The sequence below is a fragment of the Trachemys scripta genome, chromosome 13, assembly GCF_013100865.1.
Source record: "Trachemys scripta elegans isolate TJP31775 chromosome 13, CAS_Tse_1.0, whole genome shotgun sequence".
In the NCBI taxonomy this organism is placed as follows: Eukaryota; Metazoa; Chordata; order Testudines; family Emydidae; genus Trachemys; species Trachemys scripta.
The window spans coordinates 3723822-3747008 of NC_048310.1; the positions used below are offsets into that span (position 1 = coordinate 3723822).

The 23187-nt window shown below is 48.5% G+C and overlaps 1 protein-coding gene across 3 annotated transcripts; it reads left to right on the forward strand.

The window, feature by feature from the left end:
• Nucleotides 1-908: 908 nt before the first annotated feature.
• Nucleotides 909-12283, forward strand: NOB1 (NIN1 (RPN12) binding protein 1 homolog). 3 transcript variants are annotated; one of them, XM_034788088.1, is made up of 9 exons: nt 909-1128; nt 4172-4290; nt 5223-5356; nt 7542-7613; nt 8691-8834; nt 9038-9256; nt 10151-10248; nt 10796-10940; nt 11630-12283. In XM_034788088.1, coding segments are annotated over exons 2-9 (1083 nt in total). In that variant the 5' UTR covers nt 909-1128; nt 4172-4289; the 3' UTR covers nt 11900-12283. The 3 variants fall into 3 exon arrangements, with proteins under 3 accessions (XP_034643979.1, XP_034643977.1, XP_034643978.1); XM_034788086.1 differs by having other exon boundaries at nt 1011-1128; nt 4172-4304; XM_034788087.1 differs by lacking the exon at nt 7542-7613 and having other exon boundaries at nt 1011-1128; nt 4172-4304.
• Nucleotides 12284-23187: the final 10904 nt, after the last annotated feature.

The following is a 23187-nucleotide window of genomic DNA, read 5'->3' on the forward strand; positions in this document are numbered from 1 at the left end:
AGCAAGGGGAGAGGGAAAGGCGCACCCAGCTGAGATTCCAGGAGATGGAGAGGCCATGAGGCTGAGACATCGGTACAACATGCTGATGCCAAGCTGCCTCTTTGTGCCCTAGTCAGACTAAAGCTTTCGAAGGGGACCCGCCCCACTCAGGTGGTGTCAGGTGTAAATGCTACTTTATCCCCACGGAGCTCAGACACCAGGAAGCTCCTTTTCACTTCCTACCTGAGACCGGGTCCCAGACTCTCTATAAGCCCATCCATTCCTTCAGCAAAGGGCTGGGACCCAGCCTGCCTAGCAAGGCACAGACGCCAAGACTCGCGGAGACTCCAGCCGGGCGGGAGGGGGCACCCCACAAAACCCAACAGGGAAACCCCCGGTTCAGCAGCCCCGAGGAGCCCCAGGCTGCAGTGGGGGGGACAAGGGACGAGGCCTTCCCCCCGCCCCCAGCGCCGTGGCCATTGGGGGTAGCAGAGCCGCCCCCATCGCACCGGAGGTAGCGGAAGTCGCTCTGCCCCCGCCGGGGCGCCCGGGATTCGGCCTTGGCCACCGACCACTAGCCGGTGCGGCCCAGGACAGCCGGGTTAGCAGCCCCTGGCTCGGCCCTACAGCGGGCTGGGCTGGGATCTCCGCCCGGCTCCCTCCGTCCCCAGCGGGGCGCCTCGGCCGGCCCGGGCCCGACACTCCCGGAGCAGGAGGCCCGTGGGCGGGGAGTCGGGCTGCCCCCTCCCGTGGGCCCGGCCGGCCGGAGCGAGCCGCCCCCAGGCCCGGTCCCGCCTCCCGCCAGCCAAGCTGGCCCGCGCCGCTGCCCGCTCCGTATTTACCGGCGACGGCTTCGCCTCCACTTCCGGCTCCTGCGATCGCGATCATGTGACCCCAGCTCCCCACCTGACTCGGAGCCCGGAAATGTGTCACGGGGCAGCTGCGTACCGGGCCCGCGAGAACCATCGCTTCCGGCGTGCACCATGGCAACGAAACAGCGCCGGTCCCAGCATGCACCGCGGCCCCGCAAAAACTACCGCTCCCGGCATGCCGTGGGGCAGGGCTGCGCACTCCGCGAGGGCCAAGATGGCGGCGGTGGAGCACGTCGTGGCGGACGCTGGGGCCTTTCTGCGCGGGGCGCCGCTCCAGGTACCAGCGGCGGGGCGGGGCCTGCGGGACGTTCGCCCCGAGCCGGGAACGGCCGGGCCGGGTCAGACGCAGGCCCCCAGGGCCGGGCCCTGCCGTGCGGAGCCTGGGGGCACCAGCGCCGGGGCGGGCCCAGGCTCGGGAACTTACCGAGCTGCTTTCCGGGCCCAGGCCTCGGGAGCCGGGTCAGTCTGTGCCCGCAGCACAGCCCGGAGCCCCGGGGCCCTCCCTGGAGCCTCCTCGTTCTCCCGAGCCCAGCTTCACTTCCCGCCTTCGCAGCACCCCGGCGAGGGGCTCCCCGGGGGGAAGGGGTCAGGAACCCTCCCCGGTCCCGGCCTTACCGCTCTCGGTCACATCCCCCGGGGTTGTCTCCTTCCCAGCCTGGCCAGGCCCGGCCCAGCCCTCTTCACCTCGCCTCCCCGCCCCGCCGTAATCCGCTTTTCTTGCCCTTTTCTGAACCTTTTCCAATTCCCATACAGCTGGGATGGGGCGACCACATCTGCACGCAGTAGTCCAGGTGTGGCCGCATCATGGATTTGTAGAGCAACAATATGATATTTTCTGTCTTATCCATCCCTTTCCTAATGATTCCCAACACTCTGTTCGCTTTTTTGACTGCCTCTGCACATTGAATGGATTTTCTTAGAGACCCACCCTCAATGACTCCAAGATCTCTTTCTTGAGCGGTAACAGCTAATTTGGACCCCATTTTTTGTATGTGTAGCTGGGATTATGTTTTCCAATGTGCATTACTTTGCATTTATCAACACTGAATTTCATCTGCCATTTTGTTGCCAGTTTAGTCAGATCCCTTTGTAACTCTTTGCAGTCTGCTGTGGACTTAACTATCTTGAGTATTTTTATGTCACCTGCAAACTTTGCAATCTCACTGTTTATCCCTTTTTACAGACCCCTGGGGCACCCCACTATTTACTTCTCTCTGTTCTGAAAACCAACCATTTATTTCTACCCTTTGTTTTCTGTTTCTTAACCAGTTACTGATCCATGAGAGAACCTTCTCTCTTATCCCATAACTGCTTATTTTATTAAGAGCCTTTGGTGAGAAACCTTGTCAAAGGCTTTCTGAAAGTACACTATATTCACTATTCACCCTTGTCCCCATGTTTGTTAACCCTCTCAAAGAATTCTGAGGCCTGGTCTACGCTGGGGGGAGGGGGCGAATCGATCTAAGTTACGCAACTTCAGCTACGTGAATAACTGAAGTTGTGAATAACGTAGCTGAAGTCGACGTTCTTAGACCTACTCACTGCTGTGTCTACACTGCGGTTAGTCGACTGCTACCGCTCTCCGTCGACTCTGCCTGTGCCTCTCGCGGTGGTGGAGTACAGGAGTCAGCAGGAGAGCGCTCGAGGGTCGATTTGTCACATCTAGACTAGACGCGATAAATCAACCCCCGCTGGATCAAGCGCTTCCCGCCGATAGTATAGACATATCCTAAGAGATTGATGAGGCATGACTTCTCTTTACAAAAGGCATGTTGACTCTTCCCCAACAAATCATGTTCGTATATGTTTCTGATAATTGTAACAAAGAGTCTGGTGGCACCTTAAAGACTAACAGATTTATTTGGGCATAAGCTTTCGTGAGTAAAAACCTCACTTCTTTTTATTGTACAAATAGGGCTTAAGTTGCTTGACAGCCCAGACAATGGCATAACATTCCTTTTCAATGGTAGCGTAATTTTGCTCAGTGAGGGACAATTTCTTACTTAGATATGCCACAGGATGTCTCTTCCCTCCTTCCCCCTCTTGCATCAGCACTGCCCCCAGCCCAATATTGGAAGCGTCTGTACATAGTAAAAAAGGCTTTTCAAAATCTGGGCTGGCCAAAACAGGCTCTTTGGCCAAAGCGCTCTTTATGCTTTGAAAACCCTGCTCACAGGCCTCCGTCCACAGCACCCGGTCTGGTTTTTCCTTTTTCGTCAGGTCTGTGATGGGAGCAACAATGTCGCTGAATCCCTGCACAAATCTCCTGTAATAGTTGGCCAGACCAATGAAGGATTGGACCTGCTTTTTAGTTCTAGGGGTTGGCCAGTTTTTAATGGCCTCTACCTTTACAGGCTCTGGGCGCAGTTGCCCATTGCCCACCCTGTGCCCCAGGTAGGTCACCTCAGCAGCTCCCATTCTGCATTTAGAAACCTTAACCGTTAGATTGGCCTCCCTGAGCCGGTGCAGCACAATCCCTATGTGGTTCAGGTGATCTTGCCACGAACTGCTGAATACGGCCAGGTCATCTATATAGGCCCTCGCAAAAGATTCTAATCCCCGTAGGACCTCATTTATAAGTCTCATGAACGTAGCCCCTGAATTTCGCATCCCAAAGGGCAGCACTTTGAACTCATATAAGCCCGATTCCACTATGAAAGCGGATTTTCTATGCATCCGAAGAAGTGAGGTTTTTACTCACGAAAGCTTATGCCCAAATAAATCTGTTAGTCTTTAAGGTGCCACCAGACTCTTTGTTGTTTTTGTAGATACAGACTAACACGGCTACCCCCTGATATCTGATAATTGTGTTCTTCATTATAGCGTCAATCAAGTTGCCTGGTACTGAAGTTAGGCTTACTGGCCTGTAATTGCCAGGATCGCCTCTGGAGCATTTTTAAAAAAATTGGTATCACATTACCTATTCTCCAGTCATCTTGTACAGATGTTGCTTTAAGTGATAGGTTATATACCACAGTTAATAGTTCTGTGATTTCATATTTTAGTTTCTTCAGAACTCTTGGGTGAATATCATCTGGTTCTGGTAACTTATTACTGTTTAATTTATGAATTTGTTCCAAACCTTCCTCTAATGGCATCTCAGTCTGGGATAGTTCTTCAGAATTGCCACCTAAAAAAATGGCTCAGGTATGTTTCAGCACCTGGCTCCATGGTGATGGGCACTGTGTATGGGGCTGCTTTGGAACCACACCATGCTGTCTGTGGGGATGGGCATCGCCATGTGCCTTCTGGCCTTGGAATCGGAGTCATTTGTCTGTTTGTTCCTAATATCAGGAATTCTTGTGTGTTTCATACAACAGGACTTCGGTAGAAACATTTACACTATTAAGGAAGTGGTCAGTGAAATCCGGGACAAGGAAACCAGGAGGCGACTGGCCGTGCTGCCCTACCAGCTTCACTTCAAACAGCCCTTCCCTGAGTACGTTAAACTAGGTAGGCGAGCTGGCCTCGGGGACTAAGCAGTTAGCTTAGCTGCTTTCTCCTAACTCAGTGTCCTTCCTGCCTGTCCTGGCGCTTGTACAGCTTTTCTCTGAATAGGTAATTTTTTGTCATAGAAAGTGTGCCTGGATTCCATTAACTGTAGCCTTAAAGCAACTGTCAGGCGGAAAGCCCCATTCCTTTATTAACTCCTGCTCCTGTGATTGAGTCCCAACATACTCTCACCATTCATGCTGTTAATCTACTCCCCACCCCACCCAGGACAGCAAAATAGTCAGTTTTTACTTTTGTTTCTAATTACTTTTGCTTCCTAGTTCTCATGCAGTAACACAAGGCTGTGGTGTTTGGGTTGAAATCCCTTGGGGAGAAAGTTAGCATTCAAATAAAACTATTCTCATGGAATTTATTTCAAACATTCCACAGAGGAGATCATTGTCACATCTAAAGGATTGTAGTGGCAGTAATGGATGAGGAGAGGCATGACTGATTGTAGGAGTCTTTGATCTGCTTAACCCATTACTACTAAAACCCACATCTTGAGCCTAAAACAACCTTACTGTCACTTTTCAAGAGAAAAGTGATGCTTCGTCTGGATTCTTTCCAAATATTCTTAGGCTCAGCAGATAAATGCTCTTTGATAGAGTGGCACAGACCCTTTTACGCAGAGCTACCCGTAGGCCTGCGAGAAAAGCTTTTAGGGTGAGATTTAAAGAGAAAATGCCCTTAAGAGAATGGGGGCTATGGGAAGAATTCTCAATAGATGGGAATGGTTCAAGTGAAAAAGCAGCCTCTACAGATACAAAATACAGAGTTTGGGTTGGGGTATTTTTCTGGAAGTTCTAATTTCGTTAGTATCCATGTATCTGCTAACCATTGGACTCACCCAATGACAGCACTCTCCCTTTGTTATAGTGACAGAATTTTCAAAGAAGACGGGTGACTACCCCAGTCTGTCAGCCACAGATCTTCAGGTGCTAGCCCTGACCTACCAGTTGGAGGCAGAGACTGTTGGGGTGGCTCATCTGAAGACCGAGCCAGAAAAAAAGGTAAACTCCCCTGGAGTGACAGACCCAATCCATTACTCTAATGCTGGGTAGGTCCTTCATGAATGAATAGGCTTTTCAAAGGTGTCTGGTGAGGGTGTATAGTCGTGAGAAAAGTGAGGGGGATGTTTAATCCCAATTCTTGATGTAAAATTCAGTCTGCATCTACTGTCAGGGCCTGGTGCCATGTCACCTTTTTGTCTAGTCTCCAAAAAGCTCTTCTGTTTTTAAGAAATATCGGGCTGCATTAGAGAACTTGTGTAATCAGATGTAATATTTTACCTAATATAATCACACCAGTTTCAATTCATGGAGGATAGGTCCATCAGTGGCTGTTAGCCAGGATGGAGTCCCTTGCCTCTGTTTGCCAGAAGCTGGGAATGGATCACTTGATGATTACCTGTTCATTCCTTCTGGAGCACCTGGCATCGGCACTGTCGGAAGACAGCATACTGGACTAGATGGACCTTTGTTCTGACCTAGTCTGGCTGTTTTTATGTTAATTATTTTTGGTCATTTATTTCAAAATGTGTCAGCAAGTATGTCTAACAATACAGCCAACAAAAAATTCAGAAAATGTTTGACAAATAGATTCCTTATTAGGCATATTCATACAGAATTTTGGGTAATAATTCATTTAAACTACAATTCAGAAACTTATTTCCCACCCCCAGAAGCAGTGCAAGGCCGGGTAACGGAAGAACTGAGAGAGAGGGAAATAAATTGCTGGGAAGGAGCCTGGCTGTGAACTTGGAGGGTTTTTGGCTATGGGTGGGAAATGTATGGAACAGGTCTTTTGGGGGTAGGGAGGGACTGTTACGGAGCTTCCCCCATGCAGACCCTGGCTGACCCCTAGCCTCTCAGATTCAGTCAGGCACATGTGTCCCTCCACACCCACTCAGACACACACTCCCCCATCCCTATCTGTCTGTACCCCGACCCAGCCACTCTCTGGCCCTATGTAGCTCTGCACCCCCTCCCCCATCACCATGTGGCCCTGCACCTCCCCTCCCACCATGGCCCCATGCCTCCACTCCCATTCAGTCTCTGCCCCAGTCTGTCCTCCCCCACTACTCCCTATGAGCCCCAGTCTGACCTTCATCCCTCCTCATCCACAGCCCCTGTCTTCTGACCTGGCCCGCTGCAAAGAAGGCTCTGCAGACTCTCTTTTCCCTAGCTGGCTGGGAGCTGCTGCTGTGTTCCATTGGCACAACACCCTCTAGTGGGCAAAAGGCAGAACTGCAACAACTTTTCAGCAGAAACTTTTTTCTGTGCAAAAAAAATTAAAAATAGACACGGCTTATTAATTATGCACACATGCAGTGGCACAGAATTCCCCCAGGAGTAATCTAGTAAACCTGCGTTAAAAGAATGTTAAGATTGTAAAACTCAAACACTCAAGTTAGGACATGCCAGAATAAAAATGGTGCCCCCTTGTGATTGTCTATTGTTATATGTTCTCTAATTCCATGATCACGTACTATTTTTTTTTTTCTTCATAGCCCAGGTGAACAAACAGCTTGCAGGATTGGCCCCATAGCTATAGTCCCCTTCCCCCTACCCTTCCTCCAAATAATTCCAGTTTCTATAAAATGTATAGAGCAAAATATTAAATACATTATGATGCATATAAACAGCTGTCCGTTAATAAACTATGGAATTAAAAAGATTAACCCGTTAGAAGCCGGTCACTTTTTATGACCACACTACAGGTGATAGCTATAACCCCACTCTCATTCCTTTACACTGAATGAAAGAACAGAGCTACATAAAGGGGCTACATAAACCCCAGATTTGGCCCAGAGAGGATTCATAAGGTGTGCCCCCCCCCCCATCTCCACCCCCCCCTACTCCATCCCTCACCTCCAAGTTCTGGGGCACAGCTTCTGAACCAAGTTGCCTTGTAGTGTAAACATTACATAGTTGAGAGATCCTGGGGACTGAACATGGAGCCGTAACAGTTTGCTTCTCTAGCCATCAGTTAAAGCGCAGTCAGCTGCCTGCTAGTCAACACCTTCCATTCCGGTTTGGAAAACAGTTAAAGTCAACTAAGCTCCATTGTTGGAGGGGTTTGTAGAGATGCCCCAGGCCATCCCCGTGTTGCTGGCTTAGGAACTAGCCCAAGGCGGCCCTAGTCGTACATTCTGCTCTGCCTGCCAAACTCACTGGTGCTCTTAATTGCCTGCAGGTTCAGCTGAGCTCTACCATACAGCATCCAGAGGCGCCGGTTCATGTCGCTGGGTTCCACCTGCCTTCCAAGGTAACTGTTTGCATTGGCTATGGTAGTGCTCTTGTAGCCTCCCATGAAAGGTGCTAGTATGGGGGGAAAAGAGCCTTCCACACTTATGAAGGCTCATCCACTCCCATGGGGTAGGTAGAGATCTTTGTATCCTGGGGAAACTGAGGCAGAGGGCGGTTTGGGACTTGTCCAAAAATCTCACAAGTCAACAGCAGAATATACTCCTGGGGGGATTTTGTGCCAGAAATTCAAAATTCTGCAAAAAATTCAGCATATTTACTTGTCAAAATAATTCAGCATAATCACACCAGTTTCAATTGTTTTGGTAATATATTTAAACTACAGTACAGAAAAAAGTAACTATTCAGCATTTCCTAAACACATGAAAGTTAAGTTACAAACACTTGGTAACCAATTCCAGGATTGTAACTGGAATGCAGGGTTTTTCATTTAAATTGCATTATAGAACACCAAACAGCCAAAAAAAAAAAAAAGTCATTTTAAATTGCTCAGACTTTCACACATGAAAGTCATACAGTTTTGCAAATCATTGGCCTGGACCTGGCTGGGTACTTTGGGAAGGGCTTGGTTTTGATTGTCCCGACATTTTGACTGCTTGTTAAATATTTTATTTGCCCAAACGTCCTTTTTTAAAAAATGGGTAAGTAAAATAAATCCTGAGCTGTAATCTAACCCCATTGTGCCACTTTGGCACAGGAAAAAAGCAAGAAAGCACATAGACTTTCCTAGTTGAGGATTCCCTTACTGTCCTTTATAATAAGGCTCCAAATCACTCTGGCAATGTAGGGGCCTTAAAACTTGCGCAGGTTTTATGCTCCTGGGGGAATTGACCAAGAAAGGGAACAGTTAACTAACAATAGGAACATTAACAATGTTACTACATAGGCACATTCACTTGTGCCTCTAGCCTGCTGTGCGTAATACAAAGCCCTACCCTTCCATGCAAGGGAGCTGCAGTCCGAGAGAGGGACAGAGTTGGCACGCACTTACACCCAGCCCCACGCCCTCCCCCCAGTGATCAACCATGCAGGCAGTTTCCTGTGTCCCACTAACTTCCTTCTGTTTGTTCAAACCTAGTCCAAGCACCTGGAGGAAGATGCGTGTCTGTCCACATCTGAACGTGGCCTGCATGCAGCAGCAGAGGAGAACCCAGAGTTCAGCTCCTTCCTGTACTGGAGGACTCCTCTGCCCAGCATTGAAGAGGACTTGCAGGAGCTGCAGGTGAGAGGCACAGGGCACTCTCTAATTCCCAACTCATTTCAGCTGCTGCCTCCTTGCTCCCTGGTTTCTGTGGATTCTCTTGCTGGCTCACTCCTGTCTAGCTTTGTGGCTGTTAGGTTGGTGCCCCCTTCTCTGGCATCACTCATCTCGCCTGCCTAGGTGCTGCATAGGCCACATCTGACTGAGTGTCTCTTGCCCTCCAGAAAGCTGACACCGTTTCAGTTAGCCTAGAGGTACCAGCGAGTCTCCAGTCTGGGGAGGATCAGGAAAATGCTGGGGAGGACGGAAGTGAAGGGGACAGTGATGACGGAGAAGGCTGGATAACTCCTGACAACATCAAACGGCTCCAGCAGGGTATGGGGCATGGTGATGCTCCTGCCAATGTACAGGTCGGCTGCGTGACCACAGACTTTGCCATGCAGGTAAGGATTGACTGTGTGACTGCAGCTATAACATGCCTAGATGAATGGGAGCCAAAGCAGCAGGTCTTCTGCAAAGGGAAGATTCTGCCTGTGCTGGACATCACTGAGCAAGTCAGCAAAAGAACAGATAAAGGAGAAGAACTAGGGCATGTAATTCATTAGGGCTTTCCAAACCAGCAAAGTGCCTGGGGCTGAAACTGGCTTGGGCAGAAAGAGTAGGAATCAATGGTCAGTTTTTAACATGGAGTCAGCGGAGACGCCTGAAGCCCCCAGCACAGAAGAGGAATGCCAGAAAGATCTGCACTCGGCTGCCCTGTAATGCACTTGCCTGCACGATGAGAAAAGGGGTGAACAAAGGCTGTCACCTCACTGCAGATGGCATTTCGGTTAGTTGGCTCTAGAGAAGAGATGGGCCCCACCTAAGCTAGGTAAATAGAGTCAATATCTGGTTTTAGAGCATAAAATAACCTCTAACTAATAGGGGTTAGGAAGAGAGACACACCCCGATGGGCAGTTTATTGCATAAATTGCCCAACACCAGGTTTCTTGGACTTTCTTCTGCTGCAGCAGGTACTGGCCCCTGAGAGAGAGAGGTTCCTGGCCGAGATGGACCCCAGTGGACTCTGTCTACACTGTGGTAACAAAACTCCAAGGTTGCAGTGAGTGTCTTCAGCTGTACTGGGGAGCAATAGTGGCTCACCCCTGCTTTGGCCATACAACTCCTCCCAGAACTATCTTTAGGCCATCCGCAAAGCTGGTTCTGTCTCAGAGGCCTGCCCTCTGCTACAATTCTGTCAACATGCGTTGTTGTTCGTAGGTTTATTGGTGCCTCTAAGAGCTGCCTGGAGGTTCCTCCTACAGGGTTTTCCCCATGGCTGTTCCTTCTCCTTGCAGAATGTTCTGCTCCAGATGGGTCTCCATGTGCTGGCAATGAATGGCATGCTGATCCGGCAAGCCAGAAGCTACATCTTACGCTGTCATGGCTGCTTCAAGTACGTGTCACAAGCATCAGAACCTGCTGGTGAAGAGCAGCGCTACTCTTGCCAGGGAGGTGTCAGGGGGGGTCATTGGTGCTTAGACAGCTGAGTGGTGCAGTATAAATGTTAAATAACACAGCTGAGTGCAGACCGGGAGAAGCTTTCCCAAGACAATTAAGCCCCGGTATCTCAGTCCTAACTAGTACTATTCCCTCTTAGCCCTGGGCTTCCTCGGAGCAAGGGCTGCTGCTTTATTCAGCTTGTGTGGTGGAGTATCTGGGGGATAAATGCCAGTCATAGGTTAAGTTGGGACTGAACAAACTCACTCAGAGTGTGACCTAGGTCCTGAGACTCCAATAATGAAAAACAGGTGCGTTAAGCCAGCGCCTCACCTAGCTCCGTGGGTCGCCTTCCTCTTTCTGGGTCTTGTGCACAGGGGACTGGTTCCAGCCTCTCTCAATAGCCCAGACTGGCTGGTTGCTAGAATACTGCTTGTGGAGAGGGCTGCAGCCTGTGGAGCCACCCTGTGATACTGGAGCATTGAACCACTTCTGTTTTCTAGGACAACGTCTGACATGACCAGGGTCTTCTGTCCGCATTGTGGCAACAAGACACTGAAAAAGGTTGCAGTGAGCGTGGGTGCTGATGGCACCCTCCACATGCACTTCTCCCGCAACCCCAAAGTCCTGAACACACGAGGGCTTCGGGTGAGTAGCTCATCATTGGGACTTAGGCACAACATGCTGGCTGGTCTGCTGTCATGACACAGCCTAGTAATCATAGCAACATTGAGTGAGAGCCACCTGGTCTCTTGTTAATGGCTTGGGGCCCCAGGCACAGAGGCCTGCTGAGGAGGTTTTCACTCTCCAGTGGTGAAACAATACAGGGGTTTGTTTCACTTGTGCTATGGCTGGTTGGCATGGAAGGAGTTTCTCAGATTAAGACCAGCAGGGACCACTGTGATCATCTGGCCTGGCCTCTTGCATAACAGAGGCCATAGGATTTCCCTGAATTAATTTCTGCCTCCAGTAGCAGTGGTTGAACTAGAGCACATCTTTCAGAAAAACATGGTCTTGATTTAGAAGCTTCCAGTGCTAGAGAATCCACCATGACCCTGGTAAATTGTTCCAGTGGTTAGTTCCCCTCAGTTAGTTCTGGCCTACATTAGTTCAGCTTCAACGTCGAGCCACTGTTCTGCCTTTGTCTGCTAGGTAGAAGAGCCCCCATCTTAAATTTTGGTGCCTTATTCAGGTACGTAAACTGATCCAGTCACCCCACTTCACAGATCACTGCTTGAGTTCACTATTTGGGGATGAGTTCCTGGGAGGAGCCGGCCTCCATGTCCTGGCTTTGCCAGGGGACTCTGCTCCTTAATGACTCTTACTCTCTCCCGCAGTACTCGCTGCCTGCTCCCCAAGGGGGGAAACACGCCAGCAACCCCCACTTGGCTGAGGACCAGCACTTTCCTCAGCAGCGGCTTTCCCGGAAGGCAAGGCAGAAAACCAATGTCTTTGACCCGGATTACATTGCAGGGGTTTCTCCCTTCGCAGAAAACGACATCTATAGCCGGGCAGCCAACCTGCAGATCCGGGATGCAGCTCTGGGTGCAGGCCGGCGGCGCATGAATCCCAACGCAGCGACCAAGAAGTTTGTGAGGAAGAGATGAAGGGAGGGGACCCTGCTGTGATCTGGCTGCATCATGAGGGAAGGGCTGTTGACTCGGGGCAATAAGCAATGCCACATTTTCATGTCTGGTCTCAGAAGGATAAGAATTGTCCCAGGGCATCCCCATGTGATTCCAGAGCTTGCTGTGCTGGCTGGATTCAGAGGGGGTTTGGGCCACTGCTTCTATGCCCAGCCGGCCGTCTACCAAGCCAGGAGACACCTATGGCTGAGTAGCAGCATTGGGCCTGTTCAGTGATTCGCTGAGATGAGGATGCCGAGCTGCAGGAGGAAAGAAGGTGATACTTCACCAAACTGGGTCTGGAAAGCAAACCTGCTGCTTCTCCCAAGCTGTATTTCAGCATTTTTAATAAAGAAGGGAATTGCATTCCATGTGTTTCACTTCAAGTGGAAAAGGGCCTGGAGCTGTTGGCTACAAGTGTGTGGACTGAACCAGCTGTGGAAGTAGGAAAGGGTAGAACTTAGCCCCATAGTGGCCCTTGCCTGAAGATGGTGGAAATGCAGCCAATGCTCAAGGTCCTGTTAAGAGACCAAGCGGGGTGGTCGTGTCTGATGTACACGTTGTCCGTGTTACGGATCCCTTACCACTGTGCTGGTCATGGTAGCACAGGTGCCCATGCTGTTGCTGGAGCCAGTGAGTGCAGCAGGAGCCAGCCACATGCTTTTCCACAACTTCCGGCTCCCAGCTGTGAGCTGCTGAGATAGGGGTGACAGCTTCTCTTGGTGCTGGCTGGCCACCTATCCAGCTTCTGTCTCACTGTAGGAAGAACAACCCCACTGACAGTTAAGCATTGCATGCATGCACCAGGGCAGCTTGCCTACACTCTGTGCACACAGCGTAGGACGGACAATAGCAACCCATCCCATTGGGCCTGAGAGCCATTACCTGCATTGCTCTGCATCAACCTCCCCACATACCCAGGGGCAGAAGCTGGGTGCTGAGGTAGTCTGGTCCTTCATATTTACCCTTGACAAACTAACATCTTAAAATAAACACTCAGCCAGTGAGACTGGAGCAAACAGCTGCACCAGCATCATGAGCAGCCAGACCGAACCCTCAGGAACCTGTTATAAATCCATTGGCTCCCTTCCCTGGAGAGCTTCCTGCAGGATAGAGCAGCGCTTGGAGACTCACTCGGTTCTGCTGCAGTGGGACGGAGGTGAATTGGCTGAGTGGTTGAGGTAAAACTAGAAATAAAGGCTGTGACTGTTTGTGTAAAACCCTCTGGAGAGGTTTTGACACTGAGTGCCCAGAACCAAGTCTCCCTATCACCCCCCGTCTCAGCAAGAGACGCACATGCTGGTGCTAATCTGTGTATCAGCCCCCGCAGCCCAGTCTGTTAACCACCCAACTGTTCTTCTCAGCCTGCTTCTAGCATAGCCCCTACTTTGCCCTGCAGGTTAACACTGTGTACCCCAGTCCCCGCCTCCTCAGAAACATCCCCCTATGGTTCCCAGCCCGTCTCTAGACACTCAGGGTATTGACCTGGGCAGCTGTCCTCGAGGGGGATGCACCTACAAGCTGAATGGAACACAGCCCTCTAACTTACTGAAAAAAAATCTAAGTTTATTAACAACAGTTAAGGTGTACGACATAGTGAGCAAGGGCAATAAGAACAGGTTACAGATACAACACAAAGGTAGAACATGCTTCTAGTCTAAACTTAACAGGCTAAGCCCTTGTTGAAAGGAATCTCTCTGACCCAACTGTCTGCAGTGCTTTCAGCCAAACCCTGCTTGAGTTCCCATTTTCATTAACATAATCACACTGCCCAGTTACTCCATGTGCTTTCCTCTGATGCCCCAAGTTCATGGTCTTTGCAGCCCAGAGACAATTAGCCTTTGGTATCTTCTCATGGTGACTTGAAATGCAAATGTAGCTACCATTGTTTTTATGACTCACAGTGCTTCAGTTAAGCAGGGGCAAGTGAGTAGAAATGGTTGGTCTGGCAGAAACACCTGTGTGTCAACTGTGCCTGGTTACATTGTTTAAAACATTTTTAGTGGCTACACAACTACTTACACACCATCCATCTTGCAATGCCTATGATGATGAGTCTGTCACTAGCTTTCATTTGTAAAAAGCAACAAAGAGTCCTGTGGCATCTTAAAGACTAACAGATGTCTTGGAGCATAAGCTTTCGTGGGTGAATACCCAATTCATCAGACACTGTGTCTGAACCCTCAAGAGGGTGTCTGCTCAGCATCTTCGCTGAACTGTGTCCTTTTTCTGTGAGCTAGCTGCTTCGAGGTGTCTCTTCCTCTAAAGGAGACCTGCAAGCCAGCATCACAAGCACAACTAATCTGTGGTGTAGGGATGGCTGTAGCTGGGGAATATTCCCCCTCCCCCATGGTTCTGCAAGAGGTGGGGTAGAATCCAATTAAAGGTCTGTTGTGCTGCAGTTTGCCTCGGTGACTTCAGATGAAGCTTGTTAATGAAATTGCCTCTAATGAACTCTAACAAGTTTGGCATAAACCCAATGAGATGCGTGGTGCTCACAGCTCTGTTGCTTCTAATGGGGAGAAGGAAGCCAATAAGTACCAAATTGAAGAGTGAACTGACTTAAGATGCATTGAAATCTCAGCCAGAGGCTCTGGGTGCCATGGCAGTATTTTAAATCCTAATGAGCGTTAGATTAAATGGGCCTGATGCCTGCTGGGAAGGCACAGACAGGAGAGGAATGTAATAAAGTCAATGTATATTGGCTTCCAGCTGCTCTCTTCCTCCTCACAGCACAATGTAGAGGGAGTGTTCACAGGGTCTCCCCTTAAGTGCTGCTTAAAAATACACACAAGCAGCACAAAGGTGCTTTATCAGACAAACAGCTCAAGGAAACCCACTGAAAATCAGCACAGAGAACAAAGCAGGTCGCCAGGGAGCAGAGAGGTCACCTTAATGCCAACCAGGAGCTGGAACATCTGAGCACCCAGTGCCACAGTCAGCTCAGCAGGACCAGCTGGTGCAAGCGAACAAGCTGTGTTTTACTGTAGCTAGATGTAAATCTCTACATTTACAAAGAACATAGGTTGCACTTACACCCTGGAGGACTCTACTCTGGGAAGCAGTGACTCTGACAAATTAATCAGCTGAACATGAGCTCAGGGTAACGCTGTGGCCAAAAGGGCTAATATGATCCCGCACACATACTGGAATCTCAAGTAGTGGAGAGAGGTGGTTTTACCCTGTATATGGCACTGGTGCAACTGCTGCTGGAATCCTGGGTCCAGATCTGGTGCCCCCAAGTCAAGGAAGATGTCAATAAATTGGACAGGGCTCAGAAAAGAGTCACATCAGTGGTGAAAGGATTAGTAAACCTGCCTTTTGGAAACATAGCTTCTTGAGTCTATCCATTTAGCTTAACAAAAGGAAGGTTAAGGGTGACTAAGGACCTACCTGGGGAACAGAAATTGGATAATGGATGACTTTTCCATCCAGCAGAGAAAGAGCTAACGCCATCCAACGGCTGAAAGGTGAAGCTAGATAAATTCAGACTGGAAATCAGGCATACATTTTTAGAGGTGAGCCATTGGAACAATTTCCCATGGGTCATGGTGGACTCTCCATCACTGACCACTTTTACATCACAATTGGATGGTTTCCTAAGAGCTCTGCTCTAGGAGGTGCTTTGGGGAACATCGCACCATCGCAGCTGACTGCCTCCTGAGCACCCCTCATGGGCAGGGTGCCGCAGCACTGCCCTGCCTCGCTTCCAGGCCCTTTGAGAAATCACAGGTCAAAGGTGGTTCAGACCCCACAAGGGCTCCCAGTTATGGAGTCCATGGGTCCATACTGGCCTGCTAGCCCTCAAGCTCTGTTCAGTGTCTCTGCTAATGACTCCAACGTAATGCAAAACATAAACTCACCCCGTCTGCAGCCCAGCTGGCTTTACAGGCTCTCGCTCAGGTCTCCCTGCCTGGAGCGCTTTCCTCACTCTTTCCTGAATCTTCAGCGTCTCCCCTGCTGGCTTGGGGCCCTACAGGAGCCTTCTGGCCCCCTACAGCATCTCCCAGCCTAGCTGCAGTCTCCTGAGCTCACCCTTTTACTGCAACTTCATGCTCTGCTTATTCTGGGATTCGCTGATTCAACCCAGGTGTGGCCCATCCTGTAATCAGGGCTGTTTTAGGCTCTCCAGCCCATGGGACAAGCCCCCCATTACAGGGATATGCCATGGCCTGTGTTAGACAGGAGGTCAGGCACTAGATCACAAGGGTCCCGTCTGACCTTGGACTCTGCGCTAGAGAGGGGCAGTACAGAGGCGCTAATCTGTCTGGATGTCAGTAAAATCTTTGTTACGTTGCCAGATGGATATTATTAATAAAGCTAGAGAATATAAGGATTAGTTCACAAATGATGTGGACATGGCACTGGCTAAAAGGGAGATAAGTTGTGCTGAAAGGGGAACCATTAGGCTAGAGCGAAGTCACCAAGAGTGCCTCAAGGAGCGGTTGTGATGGTATCCCCGGGGTACAACCTGGAACTGGGGTACTGCTGGGCCCCTTAACTCTCCAACCTGGGCTGTCTCTCACAAAGCATTGCTAGTGGCAAGCAGCAAACTCCTCCAGGTGCTATTATCACTCAGCACAACAGCATGTTGAGCCCCACACGCAGTTAGATTGCATGAATGCTCCCTGAGCCACTCATGAATCACACAGAGAAAGACACGAGCAAATCTCCCAAGTCCCCAGCCTTGCACCCCCGGAATATACCATCTTGCCCTGGTCAGAAGCCTGACCGCAGTATAAGTTTGTTATCCAGTCCACCCCTCCCCGATGTGGAGAGGACACACACCAGCCTTTGTAAACTGAAGTGAGATTACCCAAGTACTTCAACCCAAACACGCTGTTTTAGGTAAAATATAAAACAAATTTATTAACTACAGAAAGATAGATTTTAAGTGATGATAAGTGGTAGGCACAAAAGGTTAGAGATAGTTACCAAAGAAAATAAAAGGTAAATGTACAGTCTAAATCTTAAACCTTATTAGACTAGGCAGTATTTGGATCAAGCAGTTTTCCTCATTCTACTGGATGTTGCAGGTAGGTTAAAGTTCTTAATACACAGGCTTCTCCTTTAAGCCTGGGACCAGTCTCCTCAGTTCAAGTCTTTGTCATCCCAGCATTCGTTGCTTCCAGCGTCGGTGGGGGAAGAGAAAGGCCCAAGCATGACGCCACTGTCCCCTATTTTCTATCCTCAGCCCATGTGCCTGGAAAATGCCAGCCCAGACATGTCCTGGTGGGCTTTGCTGAGTCACAGGGTTGAGCAATTCATAGATTCATAGATTCTAGGACTGGAAGGGACCTCGAGAGGTCATCGAGTCCAGTCCCCTGCCCTCATGGCAGGACCAAATACTGTCTAGACCATCCCTGATAGACATTTATCTAACCTACTCTTAAATATCTCCAGAGATGGAGATTCCACAACCTCCCTAGGCAATTTATTCCAGTGTTTAACCACCCTGACAGTTAGGAACTTTTTCCTAATGTCCAACCTAGACCTCCCTTGCTGCAGTTTAAACCCATTGCTTCTTGTTCTATCCTTAGAGGCTAAGGTGAACAAGTTTTCTCCTTCTTCCTTATGACACCCTTTTAGATACCTGAAAACTGCTATCATGTCCCCTCTCAGTCTTCTCTTTTCCAAACTAAACAAACTCAATTATTTCAGCCTTCCTTCATAGGTCATGTTCTCAAGACCTTTAATCATTCTTGTTGCTCTTCTATGGACCCTCTCCAATTTCTCCACGTCTTTCTTGAAATGCGGTGCCCAGAACTGGACACAATACTCCAGTTGAGGCCTAACCAGAGCAGAGTAGAGCGGAAGAATGACTTCTCGTGTCTTGCTCACAACTCACCTGTTAATACATCCCAGAAGCACATTTGCTTTTTTTGCAACAGCATCACACTGTTGACTCATATTTAGCTTGTGGTCCACTATAACCCCTAGATCCCTTTCTGCCGTACTCCTTCCTAGACAGTCTCTTCCCATTCTGTATGTGTGAAACTGATTTTTCCTTCCTAAGTGGAGCACTTTGTCCCCTCGGGGTGTCTGGATCCTGACTGTCACAGGTAGGTATGCCTTTCATTAGGTGCTCTGTCTGCCATTTTTAAAGGCACATGCTAAAGTTGTTGTGTAGAAAGAGGAAATTTGATTCCTGGTACAGAATTAAAACCAAATAAGGTTAACTGCTAAATTTACATAGGTTTAATAAAAAGTTGATGGAGAAATCTACATGCATTCCTTTGGGCGGGTATTTTTAACTCTGATTTACATTTTAATGTGTGACAGTGAATAAAATGCTGTGTTCAGCGTGACTCAGGAAAATCTGGGTCAATGAGATATTGATGATCAATCCATAAAGTGCTGTGCTCAGCATGACTCAGGAAAACGCAACCCATTGTAATATTGTGTGATCTGTCCACAAGAGGTTCCATGATTAAAGAATTAAAGAATACCTTCTGATTGGCTCAGCCAATGAGGTTATTACAAGCTCCTAGAACAGAGGGGTTTGTGTCATTTGGCCAGTAACTCTGTGAGATACTTCTTTCTTCTCTCTGCCTTTTTTTCCTTTCTTGCTGTTTTAAAACCTTTTTAGTAATCTCTGAAAGATGTCTGTCCCCTGTAGTATGTGACGACTAGCTCTCTGGATGCAGGTTCTCTATCACTAATACTTTGTGATCTTTGTGCCATTTAATCAACTATATTTAGAAGTGTAATAACTGCATACAATTAGTTTTGCTAAAATATATGTTTATATATGTATTAATACTTCCCCTTTATTCCTGTCATTAATACTTTGCACAATTATTTAATGACTTTATTTAGAAATGCACTAACTACATCAAAAGAATATTTTTCCTTTAAAAATGCATGTTATATATATAATATATATACATGCACTGATATAGATATATGTATTAACAATTATTTATTCCACTGTTACTAAGATTTAGTAAGTTATTTCATGATTTTATTTAGAAATGTGCTATGTTAAAATTATTTTTCGGTAAGAATGCAGGTTAGGGTGATCAGACGTCCCGATATCGAGCAGTTTGTCCTGCGTCCTGACCGAAGTATTGTCCCGATATTTTGTTTCAGGCGCTTTTTTTTTTCCCATGCTTAGGCGGCGGTGAGAGGGAGAGGGAGTGCCTTTTCAATTGTTACACTCACCCGGCATGTCCAGATCTCAGCGGGACTTCGGCAGCGGGTACTTCAGTCGCTGATGGTCTTCGGCAGCATTTTGGCGGCGGGTACTTCTTTCTTTGGCGGCAAAATTTATTACCCACCGCCAAAATGCTGCCGAAAACCCAGACGGGCGAGTTTAAAGGCGCTCCCCCTGCGTCGGTCCCGATATTTTGCAGTTAGCATCTGGTCACCCTAATGCAGGTTAATCCTCCTCCTTTATTCTTATGTCACTCTGACTTTGTACACCTGTTTACTAGTCTTTATTTAGAACTACCCTAAATGCATACCCAGAGAGTAGTTATCGGTGGTTCACAGTCATGCTGGAAGGGCATAACGAGTGGGGTCCCACAGGGATCGATTCTGGGTCCAGTTCTGTTCAATATCTTCATCAATGATTTAGATAATGGCATACAGAGTACACTTATGAAGTTTGCGGACGATACCAAACTGGGAGGGGTTGCAAGCGCTTTGGAGGGTAGGATTAAAATTCAAAATGATCTGGACAAACTGGAGAAATGGTCTGAAGTAAATAGATTGAAATTCGATAAGGACAAATGCAAAGTACTCCACTTAGGAAGGAACAATCAGTTGCACACATACAAAATGGGAAATGACTGCCTAGGAAGGAGTACCGCGGAAAGGGATCTGAGGGTCATAGTGGATCACAAGCTAAATATGAGTCAATATTGTGACACTGTTGCAAAAAAAGCAAACATTCTGGGATGTATTAGCAGGAGTGTTGTAAGCAAGACATGAGAAGTAATTCTTCCACTCTACTCCACGCTGATTAGGCCTCAACTGGAGTCTTGTGTCCAGTTCTGAGTGACACATTTCAGGAAAGATGTGGCCAAATTGGAGAAAGTCAAGAGAAGAGCAACAAAAAAAGATGAAAGGTCTAGAAAACATGACCGCCAAGAGAAGATTGAAAAAATTGGGTTTGTTTAGTCTGGAGAAGAGAAGACTGAGAGGGGACATGATAACAGTTTTCAAGCACATAAAAAGTTGTTACAAGGAGGAGGGAGAAAAATTGTTCTTCTTAACCTCTGAGGATAGGACAAGAAGCAATGGGCGTAAATTGCAGCAAGGGAGGTCTAGGTTGGACATTAGGAAAAACTTCCTAACTGTCAGGGTGGTTGAGCACTGGAATAAATTGCCAAGGGAGATTGTGGAATCTCCATCACAGGAGATTTTTAAGAGCAGGTTGGACAAACACCTGTCAGGGATGGTTTAGATAATACTTAGTCCTGCCATGAGTGTGGGGGTCTGGAGTAGATGACCGCTTGACCCTCCAGTCTACGATTCTATGATTATAAAAAGCATATTTTCCTCCAAAAACTAGGAAAAGGCATGAAAGCTATATTTATTTGTTTAGTTCTAATGCATCCAATAAGGTTAAATTAAATAATTTTATAAAACTTTTTTCAAAATGGGCAACGGTACCAAAAATCCCCATGTCCAAAAATGAGAGCTAGGGGCAGATCATAAGGCAAAAAGAGGTGTGTGGAAACCTGTCATATTTATATGATTCTAAAAGCTACAGACGTAAAACTACTCTGGCTCCTGGGCCACTGGCAAGAGATTCTCCCATCCAGATGCTGATCTCACTGAAGACTCTTCCTCTGCTGGTTCAAACACAGGAAAGACAATACAGCAGCATGCGCGGCCGGCTTGTGGCCAAATGTCTCTGGCCATGGCAGAGGCCCGTTTTCTCAGTGGGCCAGGGTCTCTGGGAAGCATGCTGCCATGTTTGAGTTCTCCACGGGTAAAAAATCATCTCAGGGGCTTTTAAGGGACATACTTTTGTGCTTCTGTAACACAGACTAAGACACACCACCACAAATAGCACCAGCCCCTGCCAGAACAATGCATGCAAAATCTGCGAACACAGCTCCACTACTACAGTGATCAACACCCCTCACAACACACCTTTCGAGATCCACGTGTCCTGCACAATCACATGTGGTGAACCTCATTTCATGCACTAAATGCCCCATAACAACTACGCTCTCGAATGAACTCACATTGAAAAATGATAACAAAACAAAAACACCCTGTCGCCTGTGGACGAACACTTTTTACAAAGCGATCACTCTGTATCTGACTTCATCCTCAAAGGAAATCTGCATGACAGTTTCAAAAGATGAGCCTGGGAGCTTAAATTCATAACTGCTAGACACTAAGGCAGTGGTTCTCAAACTTTTGTACTGGTGACCCCTTTCACACAGCAAGCGTATGAGTGCGACCCCCCTTATAAAGTAAAATCACATTTTTTTATATTTAACACCATTATCAATGCTGGAGGTGAAGCGGGGTTTGGGGGTGGAGGCTGACAGCTCATGCCCCCCCCCATGTAATGACCTCGTGACCCCCGAGGGGTCCCAACCCCCAGCTTGAGAACCCCTGTACTAAGGTCTTGTCTACACTACAGAGTTCTGTCAACGCAAGTTACGCCAATGTACAGCCACTGCTGTAATGAAACCGCTGTTGTGAGTCCACACTATGCTCCTTGTGTCAGTGGAGCACATTCACACTACCAGCTCTTGCAAGGACACAGAGAGCAGTGCACTGTGGGTAGCTATCCCATGGTGCAACTGGCTGCAGGGTGCTTTGGGAAGGGTTTGCAATGTCTCATGGGGCAGGTAGAGTGTCACATAATGAAGGTTTCTCAATCCCATCATTCCATGGGCATCGCCAGCCGCTTTTCAACTACCTTGGTAACCTCCCTTGTGCCGAATAAAACTATGTCGTGTAGACAAGGCCTAAGAAGCATGGTCTTCATAAAGACACTGGGTTTATGGCTTATGACAACAATCTGTAACCCACTAACCCCCACTTTTTGTCCTATGACTATAGGGGCGTTACCAGGCCTGAATGGTCCCTTAGCATATGTGCTAACTACTTATGCTAAACTATCTGATCAACCTTGTATGTAGCTGTGACACTCTGAGAGCCTTGGCCAGATCTGAAGAAGAGCTCCGTGTCAGCACGAAAGGCAAATTAAGGCATGAATCAAATGTCTCCATGGTCCTTTTTCTGGTGGTAGTGATGACACTTGCTCGGCTGACAGGGCTGCCTCTAGCTTTTTTGCCGCCCCAAGCAAAAAAAATTTTGGCTGCCCCCCGTCCCAGCCCTGGGCTCCTAGCCACACCCCCCTGCCACCTTAGCCCTAGGCTCTCCCCCACCATCCACACCCCCCTGCTGCCCCAGCCCTGGGCTCTCACCCCCCCCACCTGCACCCTCCTGCCGCCACAGCCCTGGGTCACTGGTAACTCGCTCCCAGGGCAGGTCATTCAGCAGGAATTTTAGATGTGCACAGAACACAGACAGGATTGGTTCCCATATGGTTACAGAACTGCAGTAAAGTGGAACGATTTTCAGCTTGTGTGATTGGAGGATATCTGGATGCATATTATAAGACTGTCCTACATAAATGAGGAAAAGTTGAGGTGCCTTTATTATTCTTTTGTTCCACTCTTCCTTTCTATGGGGAATTTACCAATGCAATATCACTGTCTTCCTTTTAAACAAACAAACAAGAAAAAGGCAATGGCTGTTGAAAATAGCAATTCCAGTCCTAATAACCACTGGGAAGCATTTCTTGCTCAATTTTATCCTACTTTTTCTACAGCAAGTTCCAGTGGATCAGTATAGTTGATTTGGAGAAATGAAGTAACAGCCGCCCAAACTGAGCTTGAGCACTCCTGAATTTTGAGGTGTTCAAATCTGGAAGGCAGGTGCTGAGGGGGAGGGGCCTGTGGCTCCTCAGGGGAGCACGGCAGCATGTATGCAGCAGCGTGTCTGGCGCTGCGTGAAGCCAGACACGCTGGTCTGAGTGGCATGGTAAGGGGGCTGGGGGGTTGGAGAAGGGGTAGGGAGATCCGGGGGGGCAGTCAAGGGACAGGGAGCAGGGGGTGTTGGATGGGGTGGAAGTTCGGGGGGGCAGTCGGGGGCAGGGAGAAGGGGTTAGATGGGTCAGGGGTTCGGGGGGGCAGTCAGGGGACAGGCAGCAGGTGGATAGGCATGGGAGTCCCAGGGGGTTGTCAGGGGACAGGTAGGGGGGTGGAGTCCTAGGGAGGAAGTTGGGGGGGGGG

Excerpts from the sequence above, each read along its gene's own strand:
- NOB1 (XM_034788086.1), top strand. The coding sequence starts at position 1,027 with ATGCCGTGGGGCAGGGCTGCGCACTCCGCGAGGGCCAAGATGGCGGCG. Across the intron at positions 1,129-4,171 it reads TGCGCGGGGCGCCGCTCCAG|GACTTCGGTAGAAACATTTA; the intron begins GTACCAGCGGCG and ends TTCATACAACAG. Across the intron at positions 5,357-7,541 it reads AGACCGAGCCAGAAAAAAAG|GTTCAGCTGAGCTCTACCAT; the intron begins GTAAACTCCCCT and ends AATTGCCTGCAG.